This window comes from Oncorhynchus kisutch, unplaced genomic scaffold (genome assembly GCF_002021735.2).
Source record: "Oncorhynchus kisutch isolate 150728-3 unplaced genomic scaffold, Okis_V2 Okis02a-Okis13b_hom, whole genome shotgun sequence".
In the NCBI taxonomy this organism is placed as follows: Eukaryota; Metazoa; Chordata; class Actinopteri; order Salmoniformes; family Salmonidae; genus Oncorhynchus; species Oncorhynchus kisutch.
Window position 1 is genome coordinate 12,977,943 of NW_022261979.1, and position 16,610 is coordinate 12,994,552.

A 16,610-nucleotide genomic window follows, 5' to 3' on the forward strand; every position below is an offset into this window, starting at 1 on the left:
GCCAGGGAGTTAGTTGACATCACTCAGCCCTGCTCTAAAAACCTAAAAACAGCCTGAGAGTTAGTTGACATCACTCAGCCCTGCTCTAAAAACAGCCAGGGAGTTAGTAGACATCCCTCAGCCCTGCTGGGAGTTAGTTGATATCTCTCAGCCCTGCTCTAAAAAACAGCCAGGGAGTTAGTTGACGTCACTCAGCCCTGCTCTAAAAACAGCCAGGGAGTTAGTTGACATCACTCAGCCCTGCTCTAAAAACCTAAAAACAGCCTGAGAGTTAGTTGACACCTTCACACAGAGTCTAGAATGTGCTGAGGAGACAGAGGGGGTTCTGGGTAGAGGAGTCTAGAATGTGCTGAGGAGACAGAGGGGGTTCTGGGTAGAGGAGTCTAGAAAGGAATTTGGATCGGGAAGAAACCAACGATACGATTTAAACCAAGTCTATTCCTGTGGAACGTTATATGACAGGGATTCTAACTTGGGTCATGTAAAAACCTCTCCCCTTAAGATATCGAAGGAAGGCTTGAACTTCTTTCAGTGATACAGCAAGACTGTAGGTCTCAGGAATACACACCAGCTTCGGAATGCCATGATAGTATGCACTAAATTGGAGTACTGCACTTGTCTGCAGTGCACTGATCATCAGTGGGCTCCTGTATATATATCAAACCCAGTGGTACCAACCTGTGCTCCGTCCTTCAGTTTGAGGATACACTCCATGGTGTTAATGGTGATGACCACGGCCTCGGAGCCCAGTTTGGTCCAGGGGACGTGGATACGCAACTCATGGATGTGACCGCTCAGGAAGGTAAAGGGCAGTTTCAGCTCCTAGAAACAGAGAATACAATTAAATAAGTCACTGCATTGGCTCAGTGGGTTGGAGCCTGGGTCTGGCAATGCTAAGGGATGTAGGGTATGAGGGTACGATCTCTACAGGAGATCATCTGTGGACAACTGACCAGACATGAGGGTACGATCTCTACAGGAGATCATCTGTGGACAACTGACCAGACATGAGGGTACGATCTCTAGAGGAGATCATCTGTGGACAACTGACCAGACATGAGGGTACGATCTCTACAGGATATCATCTGTGGACAACTGACCAGACATGAGGGTACGATCTCTAGAGGAGATCATCTGTGGACAACTGACCAGACATGAGGGTACGATCTCTACAGGAGATCATCTGTGGACAACTGACCAGACATGAGGGTACGATCTCTACAGGAGATCATCTGTGGACAACTGACCAGACATGAGGGTACGATCTCTAAAGGAGATCATCTGTGGACAACTGACCAGACATGAGGGTACGATCTCTAGAGGAGATCATCTGTGGACAACTGACCAGACATGAGGGTACGATCTCTACAGGAGATCATCTGTGGACAACTGACCAGACATGAGGGTACGATCTCTACAGGAGATCATCTGTGGACAACTGACCAGACATGAGGGTAGGATCTCTAGAGGAGATCATCTGTGGACAACTGACCAGACATGAGGGTAGGATCTCTAGAGGAGATCATCTGTGGACAACTGACCAGACATGAGGGTAGGATCTCTAGAGGAGATCATCTGTGGACAACTGACCAGACATGAGGGTACGATCTCTACAGGAGATCATCTGTGGACAACTGACCAGACATGAGGGTAGGATCTCTAGAGGAGATCATCTGTGGACAACTGACCAGACATGAGGGTAGGATCTCTTCTGACTTCTGAACAAGAAGAAGAAGTCAACAGGAAACCTTCTGTATATAAATGGGGAACCATATTTAGACCTTTAGGCCCTGATTTCATTCTGGGTTTTATATTTTGATTTAACCTTTAGGCATGTCAGTTAAGAAAAATATATTGTTTACAATGACGGCCTAACAGGGAATTGTGGGTTTACAGCCTTGCTCGGGGACAGAACAACAGATTTCTACCTTGTCAGCTCGGGGATTCGATCCAGCAACCTTTCGGTTACCTGCCTCCCCCCTCTAACCACTAGGCTGCCTGCCTCCCCCCTCTAACCACTAGGCTGCCTGCCTCCCCCCTCTAACCACTAGGCTACCTGCCCCCCCCCCCCCCCCTTAACCACTAGGCTGCCTGCCTCCCCCCCTAACCACTAGGCTGCCTGCCTCCCCCCCCTAACCACTAGGCTACCTGCCTCCCCCTTCTAACCACTAGGCTACCTGCCTCCCCCCTCCCCCTCTAACCACTAGACTACCTGCCTCCCCCCTCTAACCACTAGGCTACCTGCCTCCCCACTCCCCCTCTAACCACTAGGCTACCTGCCTCCCCCCTCTAACCACTAGGCTACCTGCCTCCCCCCTCTAACCACTAGGCTGCCTGCCTCCCCCCTCTAACCACTAGGCTACCTGCCTCCCCCCTCTAACCACTAGGCTACCTGCCTCCCCCCTCTAACCACTAGGCTACCTGCCTCCCCCCTCTAACCACTAGGCTACCTGCCTCCCCCCTCTAACCACTAGGCTACCTGCCTCCCCCCTCTAACCACTAGGATACCTGCCTCCCCCCTCTAACCACTAGGCTGCCTGCCTCCCCCCCCTAACCACTAGGCTACCTGCCTCCCCCTTCTAACCACTAGGCTACCTGCCTCCCCCCTCCCCCTCTAACCACTAGACTACCTGCCTCCCCCCTCTAACCACTAGGCTACCTGCCTCCCCCCTCTAACCACTAGGCTACCTGCCTCCCCCCTCTAACCACTAGGCTACCTGCCTCCCCCCTCTAACCACTAGGCTACCTGCCCCCCCCCCCCCCCCCTCCTCTAACCACTAGGCTACCTGCCCCCCCCCCCCTAACCACTAGGCTACCTGCCTCCCCCTCTAACCACTAGGCTACCTGCCTCCCCCCTCTAACCACTAGGCTACCTGCCTCCCCCCTCTAACCACTAGGCTACCTGCCCCCCCCCCTCTAACCACTAGGCTACCTGCCCCCCCCCCCCCCTAACCACTAGGCTGCCTGCCTCCCCCCCCTAACCACCAGGGTGCCTGCCCCCCCCCCCCCTAACCACTAGGCTACCTGCCTCCCCCTTCTAACCACTAGGCTACCTGCCTCCCCACTCCCCCTCTAACCACTAGGCTACCTGCCTCCCCCTCTAACCACTAGGCTACCTGCCTCCCCCCTCTAACCACTAGGCTACCTGCCTCCCCCCTCTAACCACTAGGCTACCTGCCTCCCCCCTCTAACCACTAGGCTACCTGCCTCCCCCCTCTAACCACTAGGCTACCTGCCTCCCCCCTCCAACCACTAGGCTACCTGCCTCCCCCCTCTAACCACTAGGCTACCTGCCTCCCCCCTCTAACCACTAGGCTACCTGCCTCCCCCCTCTAACCACTAGGCTACCTGCCCCCCCCCTCCCCCTCTAACCACTAGGCTACCTGCCTCCCCCCTCTAACCACTAGACTACCTGCCTCCCCCCTCTAACCACTAGACTACCTGCCCCCCCCCCCCCCCCCCCTAACCACTAGGCTACCTGCCCCCCCCCCCCTCTAACCACTAGGCGAACCTGCCCCCCCCCCCCCCCCCTCTAACCACTAGGCTACCTGCCTCCCCCTTCTAACCACTAGGCTACCTGCCTCCCCCCTCTAACCACTAGACTACCTGCCTCCCCCCCTCTAACCACTAGACTACCTGCCTCCCCCCTCTAACCACTAGACTACCTGCCTCCCCCCCTCTAACCACTAGACTACCTGCCTCCCCCCCTCTAACCACTAGACTACCTGCCTCCCCCCCTCTAACCACTAGACTACCTGCCTCCCCCCCTCTAACCACTAGACTACCTGCCTCCCCCCCTCTAACCACTAGACTATCTGCCTCCCCCCTCTAACCACTAGACTATCTGCCTCCCCCCTTTAACCACTAGGCTACCTGCCTCCCCCCTCCCCCTCTAACCACTAGGCTACCTGCCTCCCCCCTCTAACCACTAGACTACCTGCCTCCCCCCTCTAACCACTAGACTACCTGCCCCCCCCCCCCTAACCACTAGGCTACCTGCCTCCCCCCCCTCTAACCACTAGGCGACCTGCCCCCCCCCCCTCTCTAACCACTAGGCTACCTGCCCCCCCCTCTCTAACCACTAGGCTACCTGACCCCCCCCCCTTCTCTAACCACTAGGTTACCTGCCTCCCCCCTCTAACCAATATGCTACCTGCCCCCCCCTCTCTAACCACTAGGCTACCTAAAGTGATCACTAAAATCCACATTGAGTTACAGCCGCGTCATCAATCACTGGACACAGACTGTTTGACATCAGCCCTGGTGGGATCCCAGTCCCTGTCCCTGGGTGTCACTATTGAGCAGGAACAGACAGGTGGCAGGGTGACACATGTCTAGCCACCGGACGATGGAACAAGTGACCTCTTGTGGGAAAAGAGCAGACTCAGATTGAGACTGACCTGACCTCCATTCATAGTTACCCCAGGAAAAGAGCAGACTCCAATAGAGACTGACCTGACCTGCATTCATAGTTACCCCAGGAAAAGAGCAGACTCCAATAGAGACTGACCTGACCTCCATTCATAGTTACCCCAGGAAAAGAGCAGACTCAGATTGAGACTGACCTGACCTCCATTCATAGTTACCCCAGGAAAAGAGCAGACTCCAATAGAGACTGACCTGACCTCCATTCATAGTTACCCCAGGAAAAGAGCAGACTCAGATTGAGACTGGCCTGACCTCCATTCATAGTTACCCCAGGAAAAGAGCAGACTCAGATTGAGACTGACCTGACCTCCATTCATAGTTACCCCAGGAAAAGAGCAGACTCAGATTGAGACTGACCTGACCTCCATTCATAGTTACCCCAGGAAAAGAGCAGACTCCAATAGAGACTGGCCTGACCTCCATTCATAGTTACCCCAGGAAAAGAGCAGACTCAGATTGAGACTGGCCTGACCTCCATTCATAGTTACCCCAGGAAAAGAGCAGACTCAGATTGAGACTGGCCTGACCTCCATTCATAGTTACCCCAGGAAAAGAGCAGACTCAGATAGAGACTGACCTGACCTCCATTCATAGTTACCCCAGGAAAAGAGCAGACTCCAATAGAGACTGACCTGACCTCCATTCATAGTTACCCCAGGAAAAGAGCAGACTCCAATAGAGACTGACCTGACCTGCATTCATAGTTACCCCAGGAAAAGAGCAGACTCCAATAGAGACTGACCTGACCTCCATTCATAGTTACCCCAGGAAAAGAGCAGACTCCAATAGAGACTGACCTGACCTCCATTCATAGTTACCCCAGGAAAAGAGCAGACTCAGATTGAGACTGACCTGACCTCCATTCATAGTTACCCCAGGAAAAGAGCAGACTCCAATAGAGACTGACCTGACCTGCATTCATAGTTACCCCAGGAAAAGAGCAGACTCCAATAGAGACTGACCTGACCTCCATTCATAGTTACCCCAGGAAAAGAGCAGACTCAGATTGAGACTGGCCTGACCTCCATTCATAGTTACCCCAGGAAAAGAGCAGACTCAGATTGAGACTGGCCTGACCTCCATTCATAGTTACCCCAGGAAAAGAGCAGACTCAGATTGAGACTGGCCTGACCTCCATTCATAGTTACCCCAGGAAAAGAGCAGACTCCAATAGAGACTGACCTGACCTCCATTCATAGTTACCCCAGGAAAAGAGCAGACTCAGATTGAGACTGGCCTGACCTCCATTCATAGTTACCCCAGGAAAAGAGCAGACTCCAATAGAGACTGACCTGACCTCCATTCATAGTTACCCCAGGAAAAGAGCAGACTCAGATTGAGACTGACCTGACCTCCATTCATAGTTACCCCAGGAAAAGAGCAGACTCAGATTGAGACTGGCCTGACCTCCATTCATAGTTACCCCAGGAAAAGAGCAGACTCAGATTGAGACTGGCCTGACCTCCATTCATAGTTACCCCAGGAAAAGAGCAGACTCAGATTGAGACTGGCCTGACCTCCATTCATAAAGTTACCCCAGCATATGAGCAGATACAAAGTCAATAGCATTACTAAGAGTTATTCCTGGACATTGAAGTGTTATTACCGTGTTATTACCGTGTTATTACAGTGGTATTACAGTGTTAATACCAGGTTATTACCTTGTTAATACCGGATTATTACAGGGGTATTAGTGTTACTACTGGGTTATTACCGTGGTATTAGTGTTACTACTGGATTATTACCGTGTTATTACAGAGGTATTAGTGTTACTACTGGGTTATTACCGTGTTATTACAGAGGTATTAGTGCTACTACTGGATTATTACCGTGTTATTACAGAGGTATTAGTGTTACTACTGGATTATTACCGTGTTATTACAGAGGTATTAGTGCTACTACTGGATTATTACCGTGTTATTACAGAGGTATTAGTGTTATTACCAGGTTATTACTGTTTTATTACAGGGGTATTACAGGGGTATTAGTGTTACTACTGGGTTATTACAGTGTTAATACCAGGTTATTACAGTGTTAATACCAGGTTATTACAGTGTTAATACCAGGTTATTACAGTGTTAATACCAGGTTATTACCGTGTTATTACAGAGGAATTACAGTTTTAATACCAGGTTATTACAGAGGTGTTACAGTGTTATTACCGTGTTATTACAGAGGTATTAGTGTTATTACCAGGTTATTACTGTTTAATTAAAACGGTATTAGTGTTATTACTGGGGTATTACCGTGTTAATACCAGGTTATTACTGGGTTATTACAGGGTATTGGTGTTAATACCAGTTATTACAGGTTATTACCAGGGTATTGGTGTTAATACCAGTTATTACAGGTTATTACCAGGGTATTGATGTTAATACCAGTTATTACAGGTTATTACCAGGGTATTGGTGTTAATACCAGTTATTACAGGTTATTACCAGGGTAGTGGTGTTAATACCAGTTATTACAGGTTATTACAGGTTATTATCGGGGTATTGGTGTTAATACCAGGTTAGTTACAGGGGTATTACATGGGGTATTAGTGTTAATACCAGGTTATTACAGTGTTATTACTGGGTTATTACCGTGTTAATACCGGGTTAATACCAGGTTATTACAGTGTTAATACCAGGTTATTACAGTGTTAATACCGGGTTATTACTGTGTTAATACTGGGTTATTACAGTGTTAATACTGGGTTATTACAGGGGTATTACAGGGGTATTACAGTGTTAATACCAGGTTATTACAGTGTTATTACAGGCTTATTACAGGGTTATTACATGTTATTACCGTGTTAATACTGGGTTATTGCCGTGTTATTACAGTGTTGATACTGGGTTATTACCATGTTATTACTGGGTTATTACAGTGTTAATGCTGGGTTATTACCGGGTTATTACCGGGTTATTACAGTGTTAATACCGGGTTATTACAGTGTTAATACTGGGTTATTACAGTGTTAATACTGGGTTATTACAGTGTTAATACTGGGTTATTACTGTGTTAATACTGGGTTATTACTGTGTTGATACTGGGTTATTACAGTGTTAATACTGGGTTATTACAGTGTTATTACAGGGGTATTACCAGGTTAATACCAGGTTATTACCGTGTTATTACTGGTTTATTACCGTGTTAATACTGTGTTATTACAGTGTTATTACAGTGTTATTACAGTGTTAATACCAGGTTAATACCAGGTTATTACTGGGTTATTACAGTGTTATTACAGTGTTATTACAGTGTTATTACAGTGTTATTACAGTGTTAATACGCTTCATTCCAGTTTAATTCCAGGATGAATCCATACCTGCTCCAGGACATCCAGCTTCAGCTCCAGCTTGCTCAGTACTACGTCTCCTCCCCATAGCGACAGCTGCAGGTCAGAGGGCTTCAGGTTCTTGATGTATTTGTTCACGTAGGTCATCAACAGGGGCGTGACATAGGACTCCAACATCCTGCCTCTGTCCTGGACCACAAACACAACAGGGAAGAAAGGGGGGGGAGTCATTCCAAGGCACAACACATAGTTTTTTTTTAAAAGGTTGAATAAAGCAATTTGAGCTAGCCAAATAACATATCTGGTAACCGAGGGCGATCCTTAGCTAGCCAAATAACATATCTGGTAACCGAGAGCTATCCTTAGCTAGCCAAATAACATATCTGGTAACCAAGGGCTATCCTTAGCTAGCCAAATAACATATCTGGTAACCGAGAGCTATCCTTAGCTAGCCAAATAACATATCTGGTAACCGAGGGCGATCCTTAGCTAGCCAAATAACATATCTGGTAACCGAGGGCTATCCTTAGCTAGCCAAATAACATATCTGGTAACCGAGAGCTATCCTTAGCTAGCCAAATAACATATCTGGTAACCAAGGGCTATCCTTAGCTAGCCAAATAACATATTTGGTAACCGAGAGCGATCCTTAGCTAGCCAAATAACATATCTGGTAACCGAGAGCTATCCTTAGCTAGCCAAATAACATATCTGGTAACCGAGAGCTATCCTTAGCTAGCCAAATAACATATCTGGTAACCGAGAGCTATCCTTAGCTAGCCAAATAACATATCTGGTAACCGAGAGCTATCCTTAGCTAGCCAAATAACATATCTGGTAACCGAGGGCTATCCTTAGCTAGCCAAATAACATATCTGGTAACCGAGAGCTATCCTTAGCTAGCCAAATAACATATCTGGTAACCGAGAGCTATCCTTAGCTAGCCAAATAACATATCTGGTAACCGAGGGCTATCCTTAGCTAGCCAAATAACATATCTGGTAACCGAGAGCTATCCTTAGCTAGCCAAATAACATATCTGGTAACCGAGAGCTATCCTTAGCTAGCCAAATAACATATCTGGTAACCGAGAGCTATCCTTAGCTAGCCAAATAACATATCTGGTAACCGAGGGCTATCCTTAGCTAGCCAAATAACATATCTGGTAACCGAGAGCTATCCTTAGCTAGCCAAATAACATATCTGGTAACCGAGAGCTATCCTTAGCTAGCCAAATAACATATCTGGTAACCGAGGGCTATCCTTAGCTAGCCAAATAACATATCTGGTAACCGAGAGCTATCCTTAGCTAGCCAAATAACATATCTGGTAACCGAGGGCTATCCTTAGCTAGCCAAATAACATATCTGGTAACCGAGAGCTATCCTTAGCTAGCCAAATAACATATCTGGTAACCGAGGGCTATCCTTAGCTAGCCAAATAACATATCTGGTAACCGAGAGCTATCCTTAGCTAGCCAAATAACATATCTGGTAACCGAGGGCTATCCTTAGCTAGCCAAATAACATATCTGGTAACCGAGGGCTATCCTTAGCTAGTCAAATAACATATCTGGTAACCGAGGGCTATCCTTAGCTAGCCAAATAACATCTGGTAACCGAGGGCTATCCTTAGCTAGCCAAATAACATCTGGTAACCGAGGGCGATCCTTAGCTAGCCAAATAACATATCTGGTAACCGAGGGCTATTCTTAGCTAGCCAAATAACATATCTGGTAACCGAGGGCTATCCTTAGCTAGCCAAACAACATATCTGGTAACCGAGGGCGATCCTTAGCTAGCCATGCCTACAGCCCTTCAAAAAGCCCTCCAGTCAAACTAACTGCCCTAGCTAGAGATGCAGGACTGTAGAGAACTGGTAGAACCAGTCACATGGTAATGTGTGTTATAGATCGTCCTTTATTTGACAACAGCGAACCACCTCACACAACATCATGTGGTTTTGCCTTTTCATGTATCCAAATCTATGTTACTTGAGTGTGGATGATTTGCTAGATTGCATTGCTTACGTAGTGAGACTATAGAGTTTATCAACGTTGTTATTCGTTATTCACTGAGGATTTATTCCTCGTGTAACTATTTTTTTATTTGTCATCTTTAACTCTGCATTGTTGGAAAAGGGAGCCGTAACTATTTCATGGTTAGTTTTACACCTGTTGTTTACGAAGCATGAGACAAATACAATTATATTGACTTGAACTGTGACAGCTCACTACAACCTAGCAGGTAGCTAGATAGTGTAGCCATAGAGAATGATAGAGTCCTCTAGTGGCCATTTAAACACGGGCAGCACCATGAAGGGCTTCCACCATACTACATAAAGAATGATAGAGTCCTCTAGTGGCCAAAGGGCCATTTAAGCATAGGCATCACCATGAAGGGCTTCCACCATACTACATAGAGTCCTCTAGTGGCCATTTAAGCATGGGCATCACCATGAAGGGCTTCCACCATACTTCCGCCATTTTAAAGTAGTCAACTGGGTGGGGATTCCTATGAGTTGTAGCCTCAATAGCGCTACCTATGCCGTCACTGACACTACAGCGGGCACAGATTTTTTTTTTTTTAAATAGTTGATTCCTCTATCAATTAAATTCAATTAGCTTAATTGGCATGACGTAACAATGTACATATTGCCAAAGCTTATTTTGGATATTTTCAATATAAAAATAAAAATGAGAATGAAAATTGTCAACGGTATTAACAGTAGTAACAATAACCAAGTGTCAAAATAGCCATACATTCAACAATATCAATAAGCATACAGTAGAGGACATGTGCAGGTTGATAGGTCTGTCTATCTATCTATCTCTATGGGTGTATCTGATGTGTACTGATTGGTCTATCTATCTATCTCTATGGGTGTATCTGATGTGTACTGATTGGTCTATCTATCTCTATGGGTGTATCTGATGTGTACTGACGCTTTGATCTGGATTAAATCCAATTTATATTTAATCTGGAATGTGGTCGGAGGCGCAATATGGATGAGACGCATGTTGCTGAGCCTCTGGAGGCATGAAGAGGCCACCACCTCGCCAGGCACCTCGTAACAACGAGGAGGGCTCCGTATAGTTCCGCATTGACATGATTGGTTGACTGTAGGTGAGGGCGGGAAGTCCCTGTATAAACACAAACTCGCTTCCTTCACATCTTCCTTCCACAGCTGCTCTACGAAGCGCAACAAGTATTAACGCCATGACTTCTGCAGAGGCCGTATCACCGTAAATACCGCACGACCAATGCAGACATCGGATTGACCATGAAGCGCCTTTAAAAAGGACATCATAATATTGTTGATTGGGGTCCATTCAATGCAACCCATCTAGCTAGCACGATTAGCATGCAAGTTTCAGCAAACTTGTGGGCCTGGCACGTACCATTAGTTATCTACCTAGTTAGCAGCAGTTAATAGGGCTGGTTAGAGTTAGTTTGCTAGCTGATTAGTTATTGGACTATTATAAACGGGTGTCCGTGTTGCATTCTGCTAAAGTGTTGGCTAGCCAAATGACAGTTGAGTTGAATAGCTCCAGTCCTAACCTGCTTGCTAACCTTAGCCTAGCTAGATATCTAGCCATTTCAGTAGCCAAATAAACGAAGCATATACGACTGCTGTCTCTACTTACACTCAATTATTTCCCTTACGTGTTTGCTGCAGTTTTCAATGAATCTCTTCGGTAGCACACTAGTTAATTCATCCCGTTAGCTGAAGCAAGGCACATTTTTGTCTCAGGGAAACGTCATCGTCAACTAACACAGAACTTCCGCGTGTTAACTGTGTCGTCATTTCCTGGTTAGGTATCAAACACCACGCCCCCTCCCCCCCGTGATGGGACCAAACCAATACATTTACGCGGTTCCCTTTCCTTGCCGCGTCTCATTCATAAAATATAGTGAATTGTGTTCAGAGCAAAATGGTGTACATTTATCAAGCGCAATTGAAACAAAACGATTGCGGTTTGAGGCTACATGATCTGCATACAAGTAGCTAGTCAACTTCTTAAATTTAGCTCATGAATGGTTTGATTATAATTCTAGCATGATACAGTAATTAAAATTAAAATAGATTAATAGTAGAAAATGTATGGCTATAATAAAAATGTCTCAAATGTTGCACCAGTACTTGGAATAGGAATAAACAATGAAAGCTAAATGTGTCGTTCATCATGCCGAAATCTTTAAACGAATGCTTAGTCTTTAGATTCTAGTCTGCACGTGTCAACTGCTAGTCATTGTCGACATGTTGATTACTTCTCCCAGCAAATTCTGGGAAATGTCTGATTTCAATACAATATAATGAAAAATAGTAGATCACATAGATCAATGCATTTATTATTGTATTACTGTTATGTTCATTTTCTCTGGAGATTTCAAGTATAAGAAAATAATCTGATTTAAACCACATACTGCTTGAGCATGTTGTTGAATTCTGATGTTTATTCCATTTCATATTAAAATGTCTCCCTTATTTCCAGGTGTAGCTTTACAAATCACACACAACTTATTCCTCTCATGTCCTTTTAATCATGAAATGTAATGACAAATACATAGCTGAATAAATTTAAAAAGGGACAATCAGCTGTTTCTACATCCATTTTTGGACTTATAAATTAATGGTATGTACCCATTGATTGTTGAAGAATATAACTTCTAAACGCCTCATGAGCTTAGTTCCACTGTCACACCCCATCAGGACCCTAAATATACAGTGCCTTCAGAGAGTATTCATACCCCTTGATTTATTCCACATTTTGTTGTGTTACAGCCCTGAATTCAAAATGGATTCAATAGATTTTTATTCTCATCCATCTACACACAATACCCCATCATGACAAAGTGGAAAAATATATATTTTTAGAAATGTCTGCAAATGTATTGGAAAATTAAATACAGAAATATCTCATGTACATAAGAATTCACACACCCTAAGTCAATACATGTTAGAATCACCTTTGGCAGCGATTACAGGTCTTTCTGGGTAAGTATCTAAGATTGATTACAGCTGTTAGTCTTTCTGGGTAAGTCTCTAAGATTGATTACAGCTGTTAGTCTTTCTGGGTAAGTCTCTAAGATTGATTACAGCTGTTAGTCTTTCTGGGTAAGTCTCTAAGATTGATTACAGCTGTTAGTCTTTCTGGGTAAGTCTCTAAGATTGATTACAGCTGTTAGTCTTTCTGGGTAAGTCTCTAAGATTGATTACAGCTGTTAGTCTTTCTGGGTAAGTCTCTAAGATTGATTACAGCTGTTAGTCTTTCTGGGTAAGTCTCTAAGATTGATTACAGCTGTTAGTCTTTCTGGGTAAGTCTCTAAGATTGATTACAGCTGTTAGTCTTTCTGGGTAAGTCTCTAAGATTGATTACAGCTGTTAGTCTTTCTGGGTAAGTCTCTAAGATTGATTACAGCTGTTAGTCTTTCTGGGTAAGTCTCTAAGAGCTTTGAACAACCCATTATTATTATTATCTGTCAAATTGGTATTGATCGTTTCTAGACAACTGTTTACAAGTCTGGCCGTAGATTTTCAAGCAGATTTTTATCGAAACTGTAACTCGTCCAATCAGGAACATTCACTGTCGTCTTGGTAATCACCTCCAGTGTAGAATCCTGGTGTTTTAGGTTCTTGTCTGGTGAAAGGTGAATTCATCTCACCATTGTCTGGTGAAAGGTGAATTCATCTCACCATTGTCTGGTGAAAGGTGAATTCATCTCACCATTGTCCTGTTGAAAGGTGAATTCATCTCACCATTGTCCTGTTGAAAGGTGAATTCATTTCACCATTGTCCTGTTGAAAGGTGAATTCATCTCACCATTGTCCTGTTGAAAGGTGAATTCATCTCACCATTGTCCTGTTGAAAGGGGAATTCATCTCACCATTGTCCTGTTGAAAGGTGAATTCATCTCACCATTGTCTGTTGAAAATCAGACTGAACCAGGTTTTCATCTAGGATTTTGCCTGCGCTTAAATCCAATTCGTTTTTTTATTTTTATCCTGACAACCTCCCCAGTCATTAACAATTACAAGCACACCCTAAACACTCAGGCTCCCGAGTGGCACAGCCATCTAAGCCACTGCATCTCAGTGCAAGAGGTGACACCTGTCATTCTTGGTAGTGACTGGGTGTATTGATACACCATCCAAAGTGTAATTGAGAACTTCACCATGCTCAAAGGGATATTCATTGTCTGATTTGTTTTGTTTGTTGAATCCAGGCTGAATCACATGTGGCTGTGATTGGGAGTCCCTTAGGGTGGTGAACAATTGGCCCAGCATTTACCGGGATAGTGCGTCATTGTAAAATAAGAAATTGTTCTTAACTGATTTGCCTAGTTAAATACATGTTAAATACAATTGTAATATGCAGCCACCACTATGCTAGAAAATACAGAGAGTGGTACTCAGTAATGTGTTGTTTTGGATTTGCCCCCAAACATTACACTTTGTATTCAGGACAAAAAGTTAATTGCTTTGCCACATTTTTTGCAGTTTTACTTTAGTGCCTTGTTGCAAACAGGAAGTATGTTTTGGAATATATTTTTATTCTGTACAGACTTCCTTCCTTTCCTTCTGTAAATTGGGTTAGTGTTGTGGAGTAACTACAATGTTGTTGATCCATCCTCAGTTTTCTCCTATAACAATCATTAAACTGTGTAACTGTTTTTAAAGTCACCATTGGCCTCATGGCTTTTTTTTTTCTACTGTGTTATTGACTTGTTAATTGTTTACTCCATGTGTAACTCTGTGTTGTCTGTTCACACTGCTATGCTTTATCTTGGCCAGGTCGCAGTTGCAAATGAGAACTTGTTCTCAACTAGCCTACCTGGTTAAATAAAGGTGTTCTCAACTAGCCTACCTGGTTAAATAAAGGTGTTCTCAACTAGCCTACCTGGTTAAATAAATGTGTTCTCAACTAGCCTACCTGGTTAAATAAAGGTGTTCTCAACTGGCCTACCTGGTTAAATAAAGGTGTTCTCAACTAGCCTACCTGGTTAAATAAAGGTGTTCTCAACTAGCCTACCTGGTTAAATAAAGGTGTTCTCAACTAGCCTACCTGGTTAAATAAAGGTGAAATAAAAATACATTTTAAAATTTTAAAAATTAAAAAATGGGTGAAATCCCTGAGTGGTTTCCTTCCTCTCCGGCTACTGAGTTAGGAAGGACACCTGTATCTTGGTAGTGACTGGGTATATTGATACACCATCCAAAGTGTAATTAATAACTTCACTATGCTCAAAGGGATATTCAATGTCAGCTTGTTTTTTTTAACCCATCTACCAATCGGTGCCCTTCTTTCCGAGGCATTGGAAAACCTCCCTGGTCTCTGTGGTTGAATCTGTGTTTTGGAAATTCATTGCTCTACTAAGGGACCTTACAGATAATTATATGTGTGTGGTGGGGTACAGTGATGAAGCAGTCATTAATAAAATCATGTTGAACACTATTATTGCACACAGAGTGTTATATGACCTGTTAAAACACATGTTTTACTCCTGAACTTATTAAGACTTGTCATAACAAAGTGGTTTAATAGTTATTGACTCAAGACATTTTTATTACTTTTCAAGAATTTCAAAAAGCATAATTCCACTTTGTCATTCTGGGGTATTGTGGGTAGGCCAGAGACAAAACAAAGATACACATTTTATCAATTTCAGATTTAGGCTGTAATATATAACAACATGGATAAGGTCAAGGGGTATGAATACTTTCTGAAGGCACTGTAAACTTGTTTTAATCCAATGTTTACTTATTCAATTAAAGAAAAGTTAAATCAAATGTTTAAAAAAATTTATAAATCAACACAGAAAATGTCAACAAACTATTATAGCCTCTGGTTAAAACTATCATATGTTGATATCATGGATGGTCAATCCTTGTATCCACAGTTCTGTCTATGAATTTGAGAGTGGTTCCATTTCTCCTTGCTCCTCCCTCAGCTGGTTACCTGAACCAGAGGTGGGGAGGCTGCTTTGTTATTGTTTCTAATGCTGATTGCCTCTTTAATTAAAAATTAAATATATGTGTTCCTTTTCTGTAACAAAATGTATAACTAACATAGTCCTGTCTAGTTTGTTATTTATTCCAGAATAAAGGTCTCTGGTATCTATTGTTATATTACCATAATAAAAGTCTGGTGCATAATAAACAGGCCTGGTGTCAGCTAGGGTTGTCCAATGCCAGGTCCTGTTGATATATAGAGTCAGAGGTAAGTGAGGCTATTGAGCACTTAGCTGTTGTCCTCTCTCAGTGAGATAAGGCTAGTGAGGACACAGCCCTAACCCTGGCCCTAAACCTGGCCCTAACCCTGGCCCCAACCCTGGTCCTAACCCTGGCCCCAACCCTGGCCCTAACCCTGGCCCCAACCCTGGCCCTAACCCTGGCCCTAACCCTGGCCCTAACCCTGGCCCTAACCCTGGCCCCAACCCTGGTCCTAACCCTGGCCCCAACCCTGGTCCTAACCCTGGCCCAACCCTGGCCCTAACCCTGGCCCAACCCTAACCCTAACCCTGGTCCTAACCCTAACCCTGGCCCTAACCCTGGCCCTAAACCTGGCCCTAACCCTGGCCCTAAACCTGGCCCTAACCCTGGCCCTAACCCTGGTCCTAACCCTGGTCCTAACCCTGGCCCTAACCCTGGCCCTAACCCTGGCCCTAACCCTGGCCCCAACCCTGGTCCTAACCCTGGCCCCAACCCTGGTCCTAACCCTGGCCCAACCCTGGCCTTAACCCTAACCCTGGCCCTAACCCTGGCCCTAACCCTAACCCTGGTCCTAACCCTAACCCTGGCCCCAACCCTGGTCCTAACCCTGGCCCTAACCCTGGCCCCAACCCTAACCCTGGCCCCAACCCTAACCCTGGCCCTAAACCTGGCTCTAAACCTGGCC

General features: G+C 44.9%; 1 protein-coding gene across 1 annotated transcript in view; it reads right to left on the minus strand.

Moving 5' to 3' along the window:
• The window catches only part of LOC109888372 (vacuolar protein sorting-associated protein 13B-like), a 300,473-nt gene extending 288,973 nt beyond the window's left edge, over positions 1–11,500 (minus strand). Inside the window, 3 exon segments of the mRNA XM_031811830.1 lie at positions 679–822; positions 7,742–7,900; positions 11,358–11,500. Coding sequence (XP_031667690.1) covers positions 679–822; positions 7,742–7,888 — 291 coding nt within the window. The 5' untranslated portion in view covers positions 7,889–7,900; positions 11,358–11,500.
• Positions 11,501–16,610: the final 5,110 nt, after the last annotated feature.